A 15,335-nucleotide genomic window follows, 5' to 3' on the forward strand; every position below is an offset into this window, starting at 1 on the left:
CACATAGCAAAGGTTACTATCTAGTTATCACAATATCCACATTACCCCTGTGTCTAGTTAAGTTTAGGGTAAAGAATTGGGCTAGGGCCAATTGTCCCAAAAACCCTTCAAACTTCACATTGTGACCTGTTATTTTTTTTGTTTTTTTGAGAAAAAAAACCATGAAAATTATCACCAGTCACTTTGCCAAGTATCTAATCACTCTTTCATTCAGGTAACTGAGTTACTAACGCAATTACTATTTGGGAGAAATCATTTGTAACTGTAATTGATTACTTTTTTAAAGTACGATTAACAACACTGCTGCCTGTTGATTTGGGGCATTTCGAAAGCATTTCCTGTTAATATCGTGTCACCTTCTGTGGCAGAATGATTTTATTTGGCCAGAAAGATTGAATAAGTCTGTCAATCATTTCTTAATCAGAGTGAAAATAATATTATTCTTATTTTAAGTCAATTGACGCTCAAAATAGGTGATGTCGAATCCTGTCATTCACTGCCACTTAGGTAGTAGTGGGAGATTATGCGTTGTGGTACTTCGGGGTTAATAGCGTGTTCCTAAGCAAATCAAGCCCCTAAAAGCACGTATCACCATCTTGCTTGGATCAGCCGGATACGGGCGCTTCAAATGAATCATGTGTTGTGTTATGGCGCCCCCTGTTGATAAAAAATAACCGCACACTCCCCAACACAAAATAGCAGTTCGTTTATTTTTGCTTGTCACATTAGTGTCATTTGATGCTGCTTTCGAAGGATATGTTTTACAGAATGTCATCAACCCATAAGGATTAGCCAGTCTTTATGTGCCATTGACGATAACAGACGTCCCGTCACGTGGCTCTTAAAAAATGACAACTCTGGAGTTTATCACTTAGTAAACGCGCGTCCACTCCATTTAAATTGGGAGGGCGGGAGTGAGAGCTAAGGATTTGGAGCATTTTTCTTCCTGTCCCATCCGATCTACTTGTCGGCTTTGGGCGCCTGCTCCTCCAGATCCGCCCCGAAGAAATCCCGTCTGGCCAGTGCGATGTCGTGGATAATGGTGTCCAGCAGCAGCCTGGCTGAATTCCTCTTCTCCAGCGTGTTGTTGACCTCGGCCATCAACCACTGGAAGAAGTTGATCTCGATATCCCTCTCCACGGGGTCGTAGAAGTAGCCGTGTCTGCGGAGCGAGGCGAAGACCGCGGGGAAGAGCTTGGACAGAAACTGCTGCGCGCAGGCCTGGGCTGCGATCATCTCGGCCGTCTCCTTCTCCTTGCGGACCGCCTCCTTCTGCTGCCCGATGCGACACTCCTTCTCCTCGGCGCGACGGCGCTCCTGTTCCTGGAGCCGCTGGACTTCGGCCAGCTCGGCGTTACGCAGCTGCTGGAAGGCCCTCTGCTGGGCCCGCAGGCAGGCCAGCTCCTCCTCCTCCATCACCTCCAGCAGAGACTGCTCGATGGTCTTACCCACCAGGACCTCCAGCACCGGCTGCACCTCCCGGTCAAAGTCGAAGAGCTCCCCCTCCAGGATCTGGGTGGCCACGTCTTCGCCCGACTTGGCCGGGATGAAGAGCGGAGTGGCCGGCCTGTCCAGGAAAGGGTCGGTTTGCGAGTCGGCGTCCTTGGTCACCAGCGCCAGACTCAGTTCCTCCAGATAGGAGTCGGTTTGCACGTCCACGTGCTTTCTGCCGGGCAGGTTGTTGTGGTCGCCGCGAGTCTTGAACCACAGCTGGTCTCTGGAGCGCAAAAAGTCCACAGACCTCCGGCGGAAGCCGTGCTGCTGCAGGACGTCGGCCGCCTGCGCCGCCGTCTTGGCGGCATTCCCCCGGATCACCCGCCGATCGTACATGATGTTGCCGTACTGAGGCTTCTCCGCGCACGGGCCGTCCACCGGCCGGGGACGGCTGGAGTACACGTACGTGGAGGAGGGGTTTTTGTTTCCTTGAGCTTGGGAAACGGAAGCCATCGCGCGGATCGGATCGGCTTCCGTTCGGGACCGGCGCTTGCTTTTTTCGGGGAGAGAGAATGAGCGCTTTGTCAACTCGATTCCATCTATTTTCTTCACTTGTACGTTTGGCTGATCGGAAAATAACTTGACTTCTTCACAGGCGCGAATCGTGTCATCACCGCGTTAATCAAAGCTTTGTGACATGATATCATCACACGTACTATAGGCGAAGTTTGACTTTTGGGGCGGGGGCGGGCACAACATGTTGATGACCCCGAAATGCAGTGTCAGCAATAAAATTAACTTACAAGGATATTTATAATAATAAGTTGACAATAAGCGTTTTTTGGTTCCCTTCATTCTTAAGGGGAATTCTAAAGCAATACTTTTATCCAATATCGTCATCCGTTGAATATGGTACGCCTGCCGGTGTCGTGCCAATGTAGTTACCCCAGTCAAAAATTGTATCCTCTGGACGGAACCATATAGAGGTAGATGTGTCTATTCAATCAAAAAGTTGCTTCAATAAAAAAAAAAGTTGCTTCAATCAAAATATATATTTTCAACCAAAAAAAGGCCGCGTCAATCAAAAAAAAAAAAAAAAGTATTTGAATGCAAAAATAAATTTGAAACTCCAAAAAATGCATGTGAAAGCTATTTTTCTTTGATTTTTTTTTTATCTACGTTTTGTTTTTGATTGAAGTAATATTGATTCGTGTGCAGGCCACATTTTGGCTAGGACATTTTTGTCTTAAAAAATAAGTTGCTTCAAAAAATATATATATATTTATATTTGATATATTTTCAAAAAGAAAATTCACTTCAATCAAAAAAAAAATTCAATCATGGAAAAAGTTTTTGAATGCGAATAAATATTTGACATTGAAAATTTTGCATTTCAACACAATTTTTCATGGAAAAAGTTTTAATTGAAGCAATCATTTTTGTGTTTGGGCCATATTATGAGTAAGACATTTGTGTCTAAATCATTTAATCCCCCAAAAAGTTGCTTCAATAAAAATAAATACATATAATTTCAATGAAAGAAAAATAAATCATTCGAAATATAAAATTGCCGTTTCGTAATTTTTTATTTTTGAAAATTATATGCAAAGCAAATGACCGTCAAAGTTGCTAGTCACATGATCTGTTCGAAAAATATTTTTGACCATTTTTTGTGTGTGTTCATTTCATTCATTTTTGTTGCAGTGTTATTGCTTTACAACTTTTATATATACTACTATATAGGAAAGTCAATTACACGCAATGACACTTTTCGGCCACGGGAGGGGGGGGGGCTAGCCCCTGCCCCCCCTTAAAATCAGCTTATGTGTACTAAACTTGGACTTGTTGCTGTTTTTATCTAGTCGATTCACCAATGACATTAATAAGGCTGACCGAGTGGCATCGTTAGGGCTTCATAAAAAAACACCAGCTTATGTTGGTCTTAACAAGGTGCAGCGGGATTAAGCCATGTTAAATGAGTTATGTCATATTCACTGTTGCAACTAGATGGCAGTTTATCCACCCAAATCAATAAAACTAAATGCAAACGCTTTCGAAACAAACCATTATAATGCCACTCTAATTAAACAATACTTGGAAGCAGCAACATTTTATTCGAAGCTTTTTTTCTAACCTGGGCCGGTCACCGATTAAACATTTGCAATCAGTCAAGTTATACATATTTCTATTGGGTTTTCATAATAAACATGCCAAATACGACTTTTGGATTGTATGACAATGCAATTCAAAATGTTTCATCCTTGCTCAGCCTTAATAAATGTAGACGTATATATGAAATGTACAGCCTTGGTCAAAAGTTTTGGGACTCTTTTTCATTCAGCTGAATAATGAAAAACCTCAAAACCTATTATTACAGGTGTATCCTCATAAAATATCTCTTTTTCCTCTTAACGTCTTATTAAAATATTAAATATAAAATATTTTCTCTTAAAAGGGACATCAATGAGCAGATTAGCTAGAACAACAGATCCCAGCTCAGTTAAGTTTATATGAAATGCTGTAAATGGCGGCCTTTCTAGTTCCTGGTCACATGACTCACAGCAACACAAGCCTTTGAGCAGCAGACATATTTATTTCTTCCATATAATACCAAGATGATAATCATAATAATAATAACAACAGTATCGACCGGAGCAAAATCGTTAGCGAACAAAGAATTTTTCGGGCATCGGCCGTGATTTCGAAAAGGTCCTGGGGCTTCGCTTGCCACCGTCCCAGCGATTTCTTCCGTTCAAATCAAAAAAGCCCTCTATTGGTTGGGACTGGACCAATCGTCTGCAGACTGTCAGCTTCACCGTTTACTGCCGTGCTCTTTGACCTCCGTTGTAGGACAACGGCGTCTTACGAGTAAGGTAAAACGCCACCGCTAGTACTCCTAGCCAAGTGCTCGGCGTTAACTCGTCAAATGCCGTTGACGAAGATGGACGTCTGTCGACGTCGATGGCGTTGAATAGTGACCATTTGTGGTAGGAATGTTACCACTACAATGGTCTACAAGTGAATACAAGTATGAGATCGACCTGCATTCACTTTGATGGAAACATTATTCCTACCGACATAGCCGTTGGTTCATTCGCTGCCAGTCCTTCCACTTCAAATAGATTGGACGTCAAGCGCCGTCAATAGCGGCCAATGAGTAAATACCAGATGCATTAACATTGATAAAAACTTTTAAAACTAGTTATGACTTCATATTAATGTCAATGGAGTGTGTTTGATGGCAACGTTGCCATTACGGCCACATTGGTAGGGAAGATTTTCAAGCTTCTGTCGTCAACTGCCGTGAGTTTCAATTGAGTTTTTAAGAGCTGCGCGATAGGACGTCCATCATCGTCAACGGCGGCCAAAGATTTAAGGTCTAAAGTGTCGTAAAAGAAAACTTTGGAATGGAACCGTAGCAAAACAAATGAGAAAAAAAGTGTTTTTGTTGACACGTGATGTTATGAACACCTTCATGTGGCGGCAGGAGTCCTCGACGGCGAGCGCCATTGGCCAAAGGCGAGGATTTGGAGGGGAGGGGCGAGGCTTAAGGGAGAGGGCGGGCGGGTCAGTTCAGGTCAGAGCCATTCTAGAAGGTCTTCCTGTGGATGGCGCGTGCTCGGTCTTCTTCGTACTCCCGCTTGGACACCCACATCTTCTTAAACGTGTCCAACGACGCCAAGATGGAGCCTCTGCGGGTGGGCGTGGCGTTAACCGGCGCAGCGATACTTTGAACCGTACATATCACACATATACGGAGCTAGACACGCAATACGAGACGTGAGTCAATCGCGGCGGCCATTATCGCTTGTAAGCCATATTGTGTCAGTGCCATTGGATAAACATGATGTACCTTGAAATAGCTCCATTTTCGAACGAGTTTTTCAACATCCAGCCGGAGTAATGGCCACATTAATACAGTTTGTTATAAAAATATTTTAAAATCTTTCACCGAGTAAATAGTATTTTGGTGGAGAAAAATCACTCACCTAAGGTTGGCTCCAAAAGAAACGTCCACTACTTTACGATGGACGCAGACTTTTTTCATCTACTAGTAGCTCACTATAGATGTGATATCCAGTGTTGTTAATTACAGTATTAGAATATAACGGCGTTGCTGACGGCGTTATTTTCTTCAGTAGTGAGTAATGTAATTAATTACTTTTCTCATCTTGGCAACGCCGTTACCGTTACTGAGGCGGGAAAGACGTGCGTTACTACGTTGGTTGACTGAGCGAGAAAAGCCTGACGGACTCACAGAGACGAGAGAACAGAGCAGGAGTGGGGAGGAGGCAAGGGAGGGTAACGCCGTTGCAAATGCGATGCTACTATGCTAGGTGGCTCCAATAATACCTGACTGTAGCCGATAGCCTACAAACTACGCCCACATGATGCTTCGGTAGATATCACATATATACAGAACTAGATGCAAATGACAGACACTGCTGCATTAGCAACATGTATAATAAAGAACTAGATGCGTTAGTAAACAGCCACCATCTTAAAGCAGTAGACTCTTCAGGAAGGCTCTGTTGTAGAGAACCTTCCAAGTGAACCTTTTTATCAATCTATCTAACTTTTTATCTAAAATGCTCCTAATTCGGCAAAATCTTGACTTAAATCTATCTTTAAATCATGAAATAGTTTTAAAACTTACACACGTTAAAAGTAGACAGATGGGAACTAATGCAATCACGGGAGCAATTTTAACAACTTTAACGATTGATTCATAACATTAAATGACTTCCACACATAGCAAAGGTTACTATCTAGTTATCGCAATATCTGCAATACCCTTTACAGTTACTCTGCCAAGTAACTAATTACTCTTACATTCAGGTAACTGCGTTACTAATGCAATTACTTTTTGGGAGATGTGTAATTAATTAATTACTTTTTTAAAAGTAAGATTAACAACACTGGTGATATCTACTTTTGGGCAGTGAAAACTAAGTAGTTTATTCATCTATTTTCTTTTTTTTTTACTTTCAAAATGTTCAGTGGTGTTAAATCTATCTTATGTAGTTTTTTCCCCCTCCTATAAGGACAACACAAGTCAAAAAAATTATATTCAGATCTTAGTTCTCGTCATCTAGCTAGGATCTTAGTTCTCGTCATCTAGCTAACGTCTTGTGCCTAAAAATCATTGGACAACTATCTAGTGTTTACAAACTTCTTGTGCCTTAAATTCATTAGCCAACTAGCTAGTGTCCGCTATGTTCTTAGCCTAAAAATCACTGGCCTACTAGCTAGCATCCGCAAGGTTCTTTGCTGAAAAACTATTGGCCAACTATGTAGTGTTCATCAAGTTCTTGTGTTTAAAAATCATTAGCCAACTAGCTAGCTTCCGCTACAATTCTCGTTGATGGGGGCGTGGTCGTCAAGGTTAGGTTTACGAATACCGTTAGATCAAATGGAAGCGACGCCCCCTTCTCAAAGGAGGGAAATTGAGAAGCGGTTACCACCCGCTCATGATTTAGCTAGCAGTCCACGAAATGGAAAAAAGGAAAAATTTATACCCGATCCAAGTGGAGTAGAGTCGCTCCTGGGGGGCGGAAATCTGCACACACAAAATCACACATGCATTAGTCTGGAAGTAGAAGGAGGAAGCAGAAGATGAAGGAGAAGAAAAAGGAGGCAAAAAGGGGAAGAAAACAGACAAAAGGACAAATTTGAATATACAGACACCTTGATCTTGACGTCTTTAGGTGCAAGCTTCTTGACTTCAGTCAGTAACCTCTCTCCAAAGCCTGAGGGAGGCGACAGTGAGTCAACAAACGGGTGGCCTCCCGGAGCGAACGCTAGCCCCCACCTTTTATGAGCGTGGACCCGCCGCACAGCACTATGGTTGAGAAGAGCGTGCGCCTCAGGTCCATGTCGGATTTCTGAATGGCGTAGGCCAGCACTTCGTGGATGCCCGAGCTCTCGTCGCCCACCAGGTCGGGCCGGAAGAGCAGCTCGGGGGCACGGAAACGGGCCGGCCCGATCTGAACGACAAAGGATGGGAAGGGTCACGGCCGGATGGGGACGGGACGGGGCATCGTGGTCGCTCACATTTAAGGCGCTCCCGTCAGGGAGGACGTACTGCGCCCTCTCTGTCTCCAGTGTCTCATCCTTTTGAGGGTTCAGCGACAGGTAGCAGGCCCTCTGCCGGTGGTGAGGAACATTTAGACAGTCTTGGCGTCTGAAGGCGAGCGGGGCACGGTCCTCACCTCCTTGATGGTGCGTACCACCTCGAACTCGGCCGAGGTGTTGAAGTTATAGCCCTCCTTGCGCAGGAGCAGGCGCAGGTAGCGAGACACGTCCCTGCCGGCGATGTCCACCCGCATGATGGAGTGCGGGATGGCGAAGCCCTCGTAGATAGGCACCACGTGCGTCACGCCATCGCCTGAGTCGAGCACCACACCCGTGGTGCGACCTGTGGCGTACCTGGTGACAAGTTGAGTATTCATTTATAGGCTAGAATCAGGGGTCTTAATTGCGGCACGCGGGGCAGAGAACTGTCAAAGTTGAAGTGTTTGGAAACTTGCAAATTGTCCAAACCCTCTTTTTTGAGCCTTTTAATTAGGTAATATTTTCTTCGTTTTTCTTGGGAAAGTTGTTCACAGATCAAAACTTACAAGCTGAGCACGGCCTGCATGGAGATGAAAAGCGCAGGGACGTTGAAGGTCTCGAAAAAGACCTCGGCGGCCTTCTCGCGGTTCTTGCTGGGGTTGAGCGGTGCTTCCGTCAAAAGCACTGGATGCTGAGAACAAAGGTGAGGCGCCGTTAATGGTGTTTAAGGAAACTCTCACTCTAAAAATTACCTCTTTTCAATTAGCGCACAGAAACTTTAGCACGTGAATCGATTGGCTACCATTGCCGTCACCCACTCACCTCCTCGGAGAAGGTCTGCAGCTGCTCCTTGGAGTAGACATATTGCCAGATCCTCTCCATGTCGTTCCAGTCCTTGACGATTCCGTGCTCCATTGGGTAACGCACCGACAGCAGCCCGCGGTGCTCCTAGCGTGACGACCGGCTCGTTATGCTAACGGTTGAGGGAAAAAAACAAATGCCTCGTGGAAATTACCTCTGCTTTGGGGCCAATAAAGAGGTCACCCTCCAGCGCCCCCGCCATGACGCGAACATGTTTGGGACGTCCAACACTGAAACACGGAAGGTATTCCCATTGGTTTGCCAATCTGTGCGTGTTCGATATCAAACGTGAAGATGACTTACTAGTTAGGAAAACAGTATTTGGGGATCTGGTCTCCAGCGAAGCCAGCCTTGATGACCCCTGAACCCTGAACACATCAAACACAGAAGGATGATTTTTTTTTTTTTTTAATGTAGCACCATGAAATGCGTATTGAACAGAAGCATCATGTGGCACGGCTGGAGGCCATGCAAACAAACAACTGCTTTGTCCCACTGCAGTTGAACATAGCATGAGATGTGGCGGTGAAAATATTTCTGAACTATTCTAATCATTTTTCAACTTCATACTTAAGTATTCCCATCACGTAATGATACACTGTGAGAGGCATCGATGCATTTTTTAAGAGTCCGACTTTCGTCCGATTTTTTTTGTTAACACTTTTTAACAATCTTTGAGGTCACTGGCTGCAATTGATGGCGCTGGACCAATTCATTTTGACTGGAAGGGGCAAATTAGCGAACAGTGCCGTCAATGGCACAGACAAATACGCATTCACAGCCAGTTCTTCCAGTTTAAATGAATTGGACAGAGTAAATATGATTTTATTTATTCCCAAAAAAACACAACAATTTTTTTTTAAAATTAAAATAAAAGCGGGAAACAGGAAATATGTTCTTATTTCTTTTCATTTTTGAATGGCATAAAGAAACAAAACTGCAATTATTCTCTTTCATTAATAAAAATGTTTATTTCAAATTTACGAAAAACAAAAGGGAATTTTAAAAAAATTCTTATCAATGCTATTTTAGTTATTATTTATCGACTTTAGAGCCTTATTTGGGGCCATAAACAGTGCATTTCTGCTTTGTTTTATTTTGGTTTTCATTAAGATTTTACTAATGTATAATTTTATTTATTCATTAAAAAAAATTGTAAGGATTTTATATATATATATATATATATATAATTTGTTTTTAATTTTTTTTTTTTTTTAAACTATCGTCAACATATGTGAAGATGACATTTTGGGTCATGCAAGTAGTTTTTAAAATGACCTAAAGTACTCACTATAAAGGGTTAACAGCCAAATCATGTACTGTACAGGTTTAGATTTAGCAGAAGATGTGTTGTGGTAGTTAGCAGGAATATGTGCGTGTCACGATTGTGACAAACTGTTTGTTTATTGACGGTGATAGATTAAATCAGAATTCACCAGGGTTGACCTCAATAAAGTTTTTTTTTTCCTGAATGGCTGGTATTTTAACGAAATTATAAGAAAAAGCATCTGCTATTGTCAATTCTTTCTTTGAAATATCACATAGAATTGGAAAAAAACAAGCGACAGAACGTAAATGTACCCAACCCCACTCTTAGTCAATTGTAATTAAGAGCATTTGAGCAGTAATAACATTAAAAGTCGACTAGCGTCAAATGTAGCGAGCAGCTAGCAGCCGGAGCTAGCTTGCGACAATGGGCTCAATCAAAACAAACTCGCGCTTGGCCTTCCAAATGCGTTTGTGGTGAGTTATGCATAAATTCGATAATAATACCAATAATGATAACCACAATGTGGCCGAGTGAGGAAGCCGAAAACTGCGGTTCCACCCGGAGACAACAGCCTAAGCTAAGCTAGCAACCCGCCAGCAACGGCCCGGGTTTGGGTGTGGGAGACTGACGTCATTATACTCACGTTATCGATTACCACGGGCTGATTAGCTAAAATGTCATAGGATTCCATGACGGACAACGATGCAGAGGAGCGCGTTTCTCGAGGTCCACTTTCGGTGCTGAATGGCGTCCAAAGTGGAGGAAAAAGAGATAGTTGAGCAGAACCACGGCGAGGCGCGAGCCCTGCTCTTGTCCAGTACACACACAACGCTCCTCTCCTCTCCTCGCTTCTTCCTAATCCCGCCCCACACCGACGCCGGCAGCTCTTCTGACAGCTACTCGGGCCAATTGTGGCGAACTATTTTATGACGGGCAGGAGATTGAACCAATGGGGATTAAGGACACTTTGGACCGGCTCTTCAATCCCACCCAGTTAGTAAATATTACTTGCTTTACCTAAATGTTTTATTTTCTGACACCTTTGCTATTGTCTTTACTGAGTTTTTTTTAATTACTAAGTTGTTGTTTTTTTCAATTATGACTTACTTACCCTCGGAACCCTCGCATTTGTGAAAACAACCTTTTTCCCGAGGTCATATACTAGTATGTTTGGAGGTGCTTATTTATTGCCAGTATTTTTTCACATTTTTTTCAGTATTTTTTTCTGAGGGGTTTTCACTTCTCTCAAACTTTTTGGGGTGGCGTACCGATTTCTAATAGTCGGATTATTCGAAAGAAGTATTTTACAACAAAACTATTGTGCGCCAGATGTTTATTTAACAATGTTCATTTATTTATATGATTATAACTACTTTAATTAAACATTAAAAATTCTGGTATAGTTAATGTACGTACTTAAACGCAACGGTCTTTTTGTGTGTTTGACGTGTTTCACATTCGATTGTTCCTTTTCCTACACTTTTGCAGTACCCTGAATGTACGCATTGACCAATCAGAACGAGACGACGAGAGAGGGGGCGTAGTTTTCGAGAAAGTCCGTGAATCCACAACACCCCAAAACTAGCCCTAGAGCGTTACTTTTATCATAAACTCCAAATATTGTACAACTATTTGGATGTATCGCATTTTAAAGGTGAGTTTTGTGGGGACGGTGGCAAGCCACTTTTTTGTATTCGTGCTGTTTGTTTGTTAAGACGTCGTTGTAGTAATCTTAGCCAGCTAGCTAAAATAGCTTAGCCGTCTGCTCTGACACCTTCAAGTTAAAACCTAAACCTTTGGGTGTTAAACCTATTTTTCATATTTAATTTTGGCTCTCATGCGAGCGAACGAGTGACGTGCTTGTGGAGCCAAGTTGCTTTCACTTCGCAGGAATTGTCAAATCCATGATTTCTCAATTTCACTTTGGGGTCAGGAAGAAAGAATAAAGACTGAGAAATGCTGCTCAAGAGGTTACTGGTGACTGTTTGTTAGTCATTCACTATCAGCTTTGACGTTAATTGATATCTCACTCTTGAACAAAGTGCCATATTTAAAAGATGACCATATAAAATTGATGTTGAGCTTTTACAAATCTTGAAATAAAAATAAACAGTAGGAAGTGTGATCATATTCTAATGTCAGTGGTGTCAAACTGGCGGCACGGGGGCCAGAACCGGCCAGCCGCATCCTTTTGTGTGGCCCATGAATGGGAATGAATGTTCATTCACTTCTCCCAGTCTGATTGGAAAATAATCATTCACTAACACTCCTCACGTTTCAATGAATTGGAAATAGTAATATTCTCTTATTTATTTTTTAAAAAAAATCTTGTTTTTATATAAGCAAATCTGGTTCGTCTATCACCGTCAGCGGTTAAGAAATCGATGCATCGATCTAGATCAATGCATCGCTATAGCCCAAATTGATGACTCTGCTGTTCTTAATAGGTGATCAATCCACAACGTTACTGATGGACTCTAGCTAATGCTCCGAAGAAAAGCATCATGGCGGCTGCGCTGGAGGAGGATCAGCCGGAGAAGTAAAATTCCCCATCCATGTAAATATTCGTATTAGTGCTCAGTACTAGCTTGACTGAATCATTTTCGCACCAGGCACTGTTGGGTTTGTTTCGCCACGGAGAGCGACGATCACAGCGCGCAGTGGCTGAGTCCGTGCCGGTGTCGTGGTTGCACCAAATGGATCCATCAGTCTTGTCTTCAGCGTTGGTTGGACGAGAAGCAGAGAGGGAGTGGCGATGCAGGCGTCTGCTGCCCGCAGTGCGGGACGCGTTATCATCTCGTTTTTCCTAAGATGGGTAGGGAAAATGTCGTAAGGAGCGGCTGCGACAGGGAAACCAAACCACTAACTTATTTCTCAACCCATTTTTAAAAAAAACTATGAATTGATATTACCAAACCTTTACTCAATTTTCAAAAAGCTGCTATCACTGCCGCTTCGGATCGTCTGCCACTTTGCGAGCAAATAATCTTTTTGTCGGCGTCAGGTCCGCTGGTGTACTTCCTGCAGCAGGCGGACCGCGCGCTCTCCCGGGCAAGCCCCTTCGCCGCCTTGGGGGCGCTGGTGGGCACGGCTTACTGGTCGGCCGTCACGTACGGCGTCGTGGCTGTCATGCAGGTGGTGGGACACGAGAAGGGTCGGAACATGATGAAGCAAGCCGACCCGCTCTTCTTGCTTGTGAGTCTCCCGGCCATCCCCGTGGTCCTGGTCCTGGCCAAGATGGTGCGGTGGGAAGACTACCTGGTGCGCCTCTGGCTCCGAATTTCCCACCAGCGCCAACACGGTACGCACGTGGATGTCGCATTCGCCGTTTCGGGCAGTGTTTTGATTGTCGTGTCCAGCAGCTCTGAGCGGTTACCTACGTCCTCTGCCGCCGCCGGCTGCCGGAGACCACCTGTCGGTGTCGCGGACCCTTTGCGGCGCTCTGGTTCTCCCGTGGATCTCCAGCATGCTGGGACGGCTTCTCTTCCGGTGGGTCGACTCCAACCTGCAGCAGACTCTCTTGGTGAGTGGTGACCCCGCCTACCTATCAAAATGAATTGGACGTGTAGCACTGTCATTAGCACAAAGATGAACATTCACAGCCAGTCCTTCTTGTTAAAATGAATTTGATGTCTATGGCAATGACTGCTGTCAAGTTGCTCCTTCAAATGCTGTGCGCACGTTCTTCCATCCACAGGGGGGCGCTACCTTCGTGCTGCTGAAGGGCTCTTTGAAGGTGTATGTCAAACACCAGCAGCACATCATGCGGACCAAGCGAAACATCCTGGACTATCCGGACACTCGTGATACCGCCACCAGTCCGTGAAGGACCACGGTTTAAAGGACAAAAAAAAAACCTGACTTTATACAATTACAGTTGAACTTGGTTTTTCCAGATGAGATTATTGATCATTAATGGCGAATCCATTTTAACCTGGACTCGCTGCCAGCCCCTTTAAGGCCAAAATGGATTGGGCATCAGTCACTGTTTATTGCAGCCAATGAGTTAATTTGCTGCTGTGGGTTCAACAGAAAAAAGTTATATTCCACATTTAAAAAAATAAATAAGTGGGGATTCTATGTAATAAGTTACAAAAATTTTTTTTTTTTTTTTTTTTTTTGTAGATTATACATTTCGTTTTCCTTTGGGTGTTCATAGTTCATATGAAAATCGTTTGTGGTTACTTTTGATTGTTAATTTGTGCTTTTTTTTTTTTAAATTGTATTTAATAAACTCGCAACAAAGGATGAATTAGAGTGCCCTGATTGGTTGATATGGTAACATTCTGGAATCCCATTGGCTGGGAACTTCCTACTGAAAAGGCGGCGGGAATCAAGATTCTTCTGGGGCACAAAAGCTGTCACGTCGCCTTAATGTTTTAATGAGAACTTCACTGGAATCTGTATGTATCCTTATAAAGAGTTGATATTTTTGTATTGTGCAACTTCAAAAAATTGTGGCGAGACTATGGAGGTAGATTTGTGTCTTTATTATTCAATCAAAAAAAAAAGTTGCTTCAATCAAAATATATATTTTCAATCGAAGAAAGTCACTTCAATCCAAAAAAAATGTTTGAATGCAAAAATAAATGTTGAAACAAAAAATGTATTTGAAAACTATTTTTCTTTGAATTTTTAAAAAAAATTTAAGTCGTTTTTTTTGATTGAAAAAACATTTTTGATTGAAGTAATGTAACACATTTTGGCTAGGACGCGTGTCTTTATTATTCAATCAAAAAATAAGTTGCTTCAAACAAAAAATATGTATATATTTTCAATACAAAAATCACTTCAATAAAAAATTAATGAATTCCATCGTAGAAAAAAAGGTTTGAATGTGAAAAAATATTTGAGACTCAGAAATTCGCATTTGAACACTTCATTTTTCATTGAAACTGTTTTCTTTGGTTAAAGCAATCCTTTTTGAGTTTGAGCCATATTATGGGTAGGACGTTTGTCTAAATCATTCAAACCCAATAAAAGTTGCTTCAATCAAAAAAAACTATTTTTAATCGAAGAAAAAAATTATTTGCAAAAATATTTTTTGAAAATATTTTTTGTATTTGAAATATATTTTTGATTGAAGTGTCACTTTTTTGAAAAGCAAAAATTTTTTTTTAAAGTGGAAAAAGTTTTGAACGCACTTACCCGCGACGGCACACTGGTGGGACCCCGATATCACCCCCCAGGTGTGGAGGCCGGCTGTCGAGTGGACGGCCCGCGAGTGACACGACACTCATTCAAAGCTGAAGCGACCGGGCTCCCGACAGGGCTCCCGGCGCGGACGCCGGCGTCTCGCCGGTAGTCCACTCGCTTACTGGGCAGGCTAGTGTCAGGCCACTCGCTGGCCACTCCCGTACCGGTGCGTCGCAGACACTCCGGTTGGACGCAATTGCCAACCGGGCGGGCAGCGGGTGAAGTTCCCCGTGTTGAATCACATTAAGCAGCAGGGCACCGTACCATCACGGGCACTCCGGTGAGATGCCGATGTCACACCCCCGTACCGGTGCCCCATTTTTGGCTTGGACTTGAGCAGAGTCCGATGGCTGGATGGAGCCCTGGTGGCCATAATTCTTGCTTTATACTTTTATGCCATTGGCGTAGTCACCTGCCACGCAAACATGTCGGAAGTAGCGTTGAAGTTGAATCTTTGTGTCAAAATGATTCACTCGAACAAAAGTGTGTTCAAAACTTTTTCCACTTAAAAAAAAGAAGA

The 15,335-nt window shown here is 43.1% G+C and overlaps 3 protein-coding genes across 3 annotated transcripts; 1 reads left to right on the forward strand and 2 right to left on the reverse strand.

Annotated features, from left to right (window-relative positions):
* Window positions 1-704: 704 nt before the first annotated feature.
* LOC130905592 (radial spoke head protein 3 homolog) lies at window positions 705-2,154 on the reverse strand. The gene has a single exon (XM_057819135.1). It carries the CDS (start codon window positions 1,945-1,947, stop codon window positions 961-963), a length of 987 nt encoding a protein of 328 aa, XP_057675118.1. The 5' UTR covers window positions 1,948-2,154; the 3' UTR covers window positions 705-960.
* A 1,106-nt stretch (window positions 2,155-3,260) lies between these two features.
* On the reverse strand, window positions 3,261-10,488 carry actr1b (actin related protein 1B). The gene is made up of 11 exons (XM_057819127.1): window positions 10,263-10,488; window positions 8,653-8,717; window positions 8,504-8,579; window positions 8,311-8,436; window positions 8,055-8,179; window positions 7,647-7,863; window positions 7,489-7,581; window positions 7,247-7,421; window positions 7,123-7,184; window positions 6,954-6,994; window positions 3,261-5,126 (listed from the first exon to the last, which is right to left on the reverse strand). Exons 1-11 carry the CDS (start codon window positions 10,308-10,310, stop codon window positions 5,024-5,026), a joined length of 1,131 nt encoding a protein of 376 aa, XP_057675110.1. The 5' UTR covers window positions 10,311-10,488; the 3' UTR covers window positions 3,261-5,023.
* Window positions 10,489-11,124: 636 nt separating this feature from the next.
* Window positions 11,125-13,871, forward strand: LOC130905596 (E3 ubiquitin-protein ligase MARCHF5-like). The gene is made up of 6 exons (XM_057819142.1): window positions 11,125-11,273; window positions 12,067-12,158; window positions 12,232-12,434; window positions 12,624-12,920; window positions 12,982-13,142; window positions 13,317-13,871. The coding sequence occupies exons 2-6, from the start codon at window positions 12,124-12,126 to the stop codon at window positions 13,443-13,445; spliced, it is 825 nt and encodes a 274-aa protein (XP_057675125.1). The 5' UTR covers window positions 11,125-11,273; window positions 12,067-12,123; the 3' UTR covers window positions 13,446-13,871.
* The last annotated feature ends 1,464 nt before the right edge of the window (window positions 13,872-15,335 follow it).

This window comes from Corythoichthys intestinalis, chromosome 17, assembly GCF_030265065.1.
Source record: "Corythoichthys intestinalis isolate RoL2023-P3 chromosome 17, ASM3026506v1, whole genome shotgun sequence".
Taxonomy (NCBI): Eukaryota; Metazoa; Chordata; class Actinopteri; order Syngnathiformes; family Syngnathidae; genus Corythoichthys; species Corythoichthys intestinalis.

What these genes read in the sequence shown, in the direction of transcription:
- LOC130905592 (XM_057819135.1), bottom strand. Translation starts at nt 1,947, where the DNA reads ATGGCTTCCGTTTCCCAAGCTCAAGGAAACAAAAACCCCTCCTCCACG.
- actr1b (XM_057819127.1), bottom strand. Translation starts at nt 10,310, where the DNA reads ATGGAATCCTATGACATTTTAGCTAATCAGCCCGTGGTAATCGATAAC. An exon ending in TTATTGGCCCCAAAGCAGAG is followed by an intron (nt 8,437 to 8,503) that starts GTAATTTCCACG and finishes TCGTCACGCTAG; the next exon opens with GAGCACCGCGGGCTGCTGTC. An exon ending in CGGGTCCACGCTCATAAAAG is followed by an intron (nt 7,185 to 7,246) that starts GTGGGGGCTAGC and finishes CGCCTCCCTCAG; the next exon opens with GCTTTGGAGAGAGGTTACTG.
- LOC130905596 (XM_057819142.1), top strand. Translation starts at nt 12,124, where the DNA reads ATGGCGGCTGCGCTGGAGGAGGATCAGCCGGAGAA. An exon ending in GAGGAGGATCAGCCGGAGAA is followed by an intron (nt 12,159 to 12,231) that starts GTAAAATTCCCC and finishes TTTTCGCACCAG; the next exon opens with GCACTGTTGGGTTTGTTTCG. An exon ending in ACCTGCAGCAGACTCTCTTG is followed by an intron (nt 13,143 to 13,316) that starts GTGAGTGGTGAC and finishes TTCCATCCACAG; the next exon opens with GGGGGCGCTACCTTCGTGCT.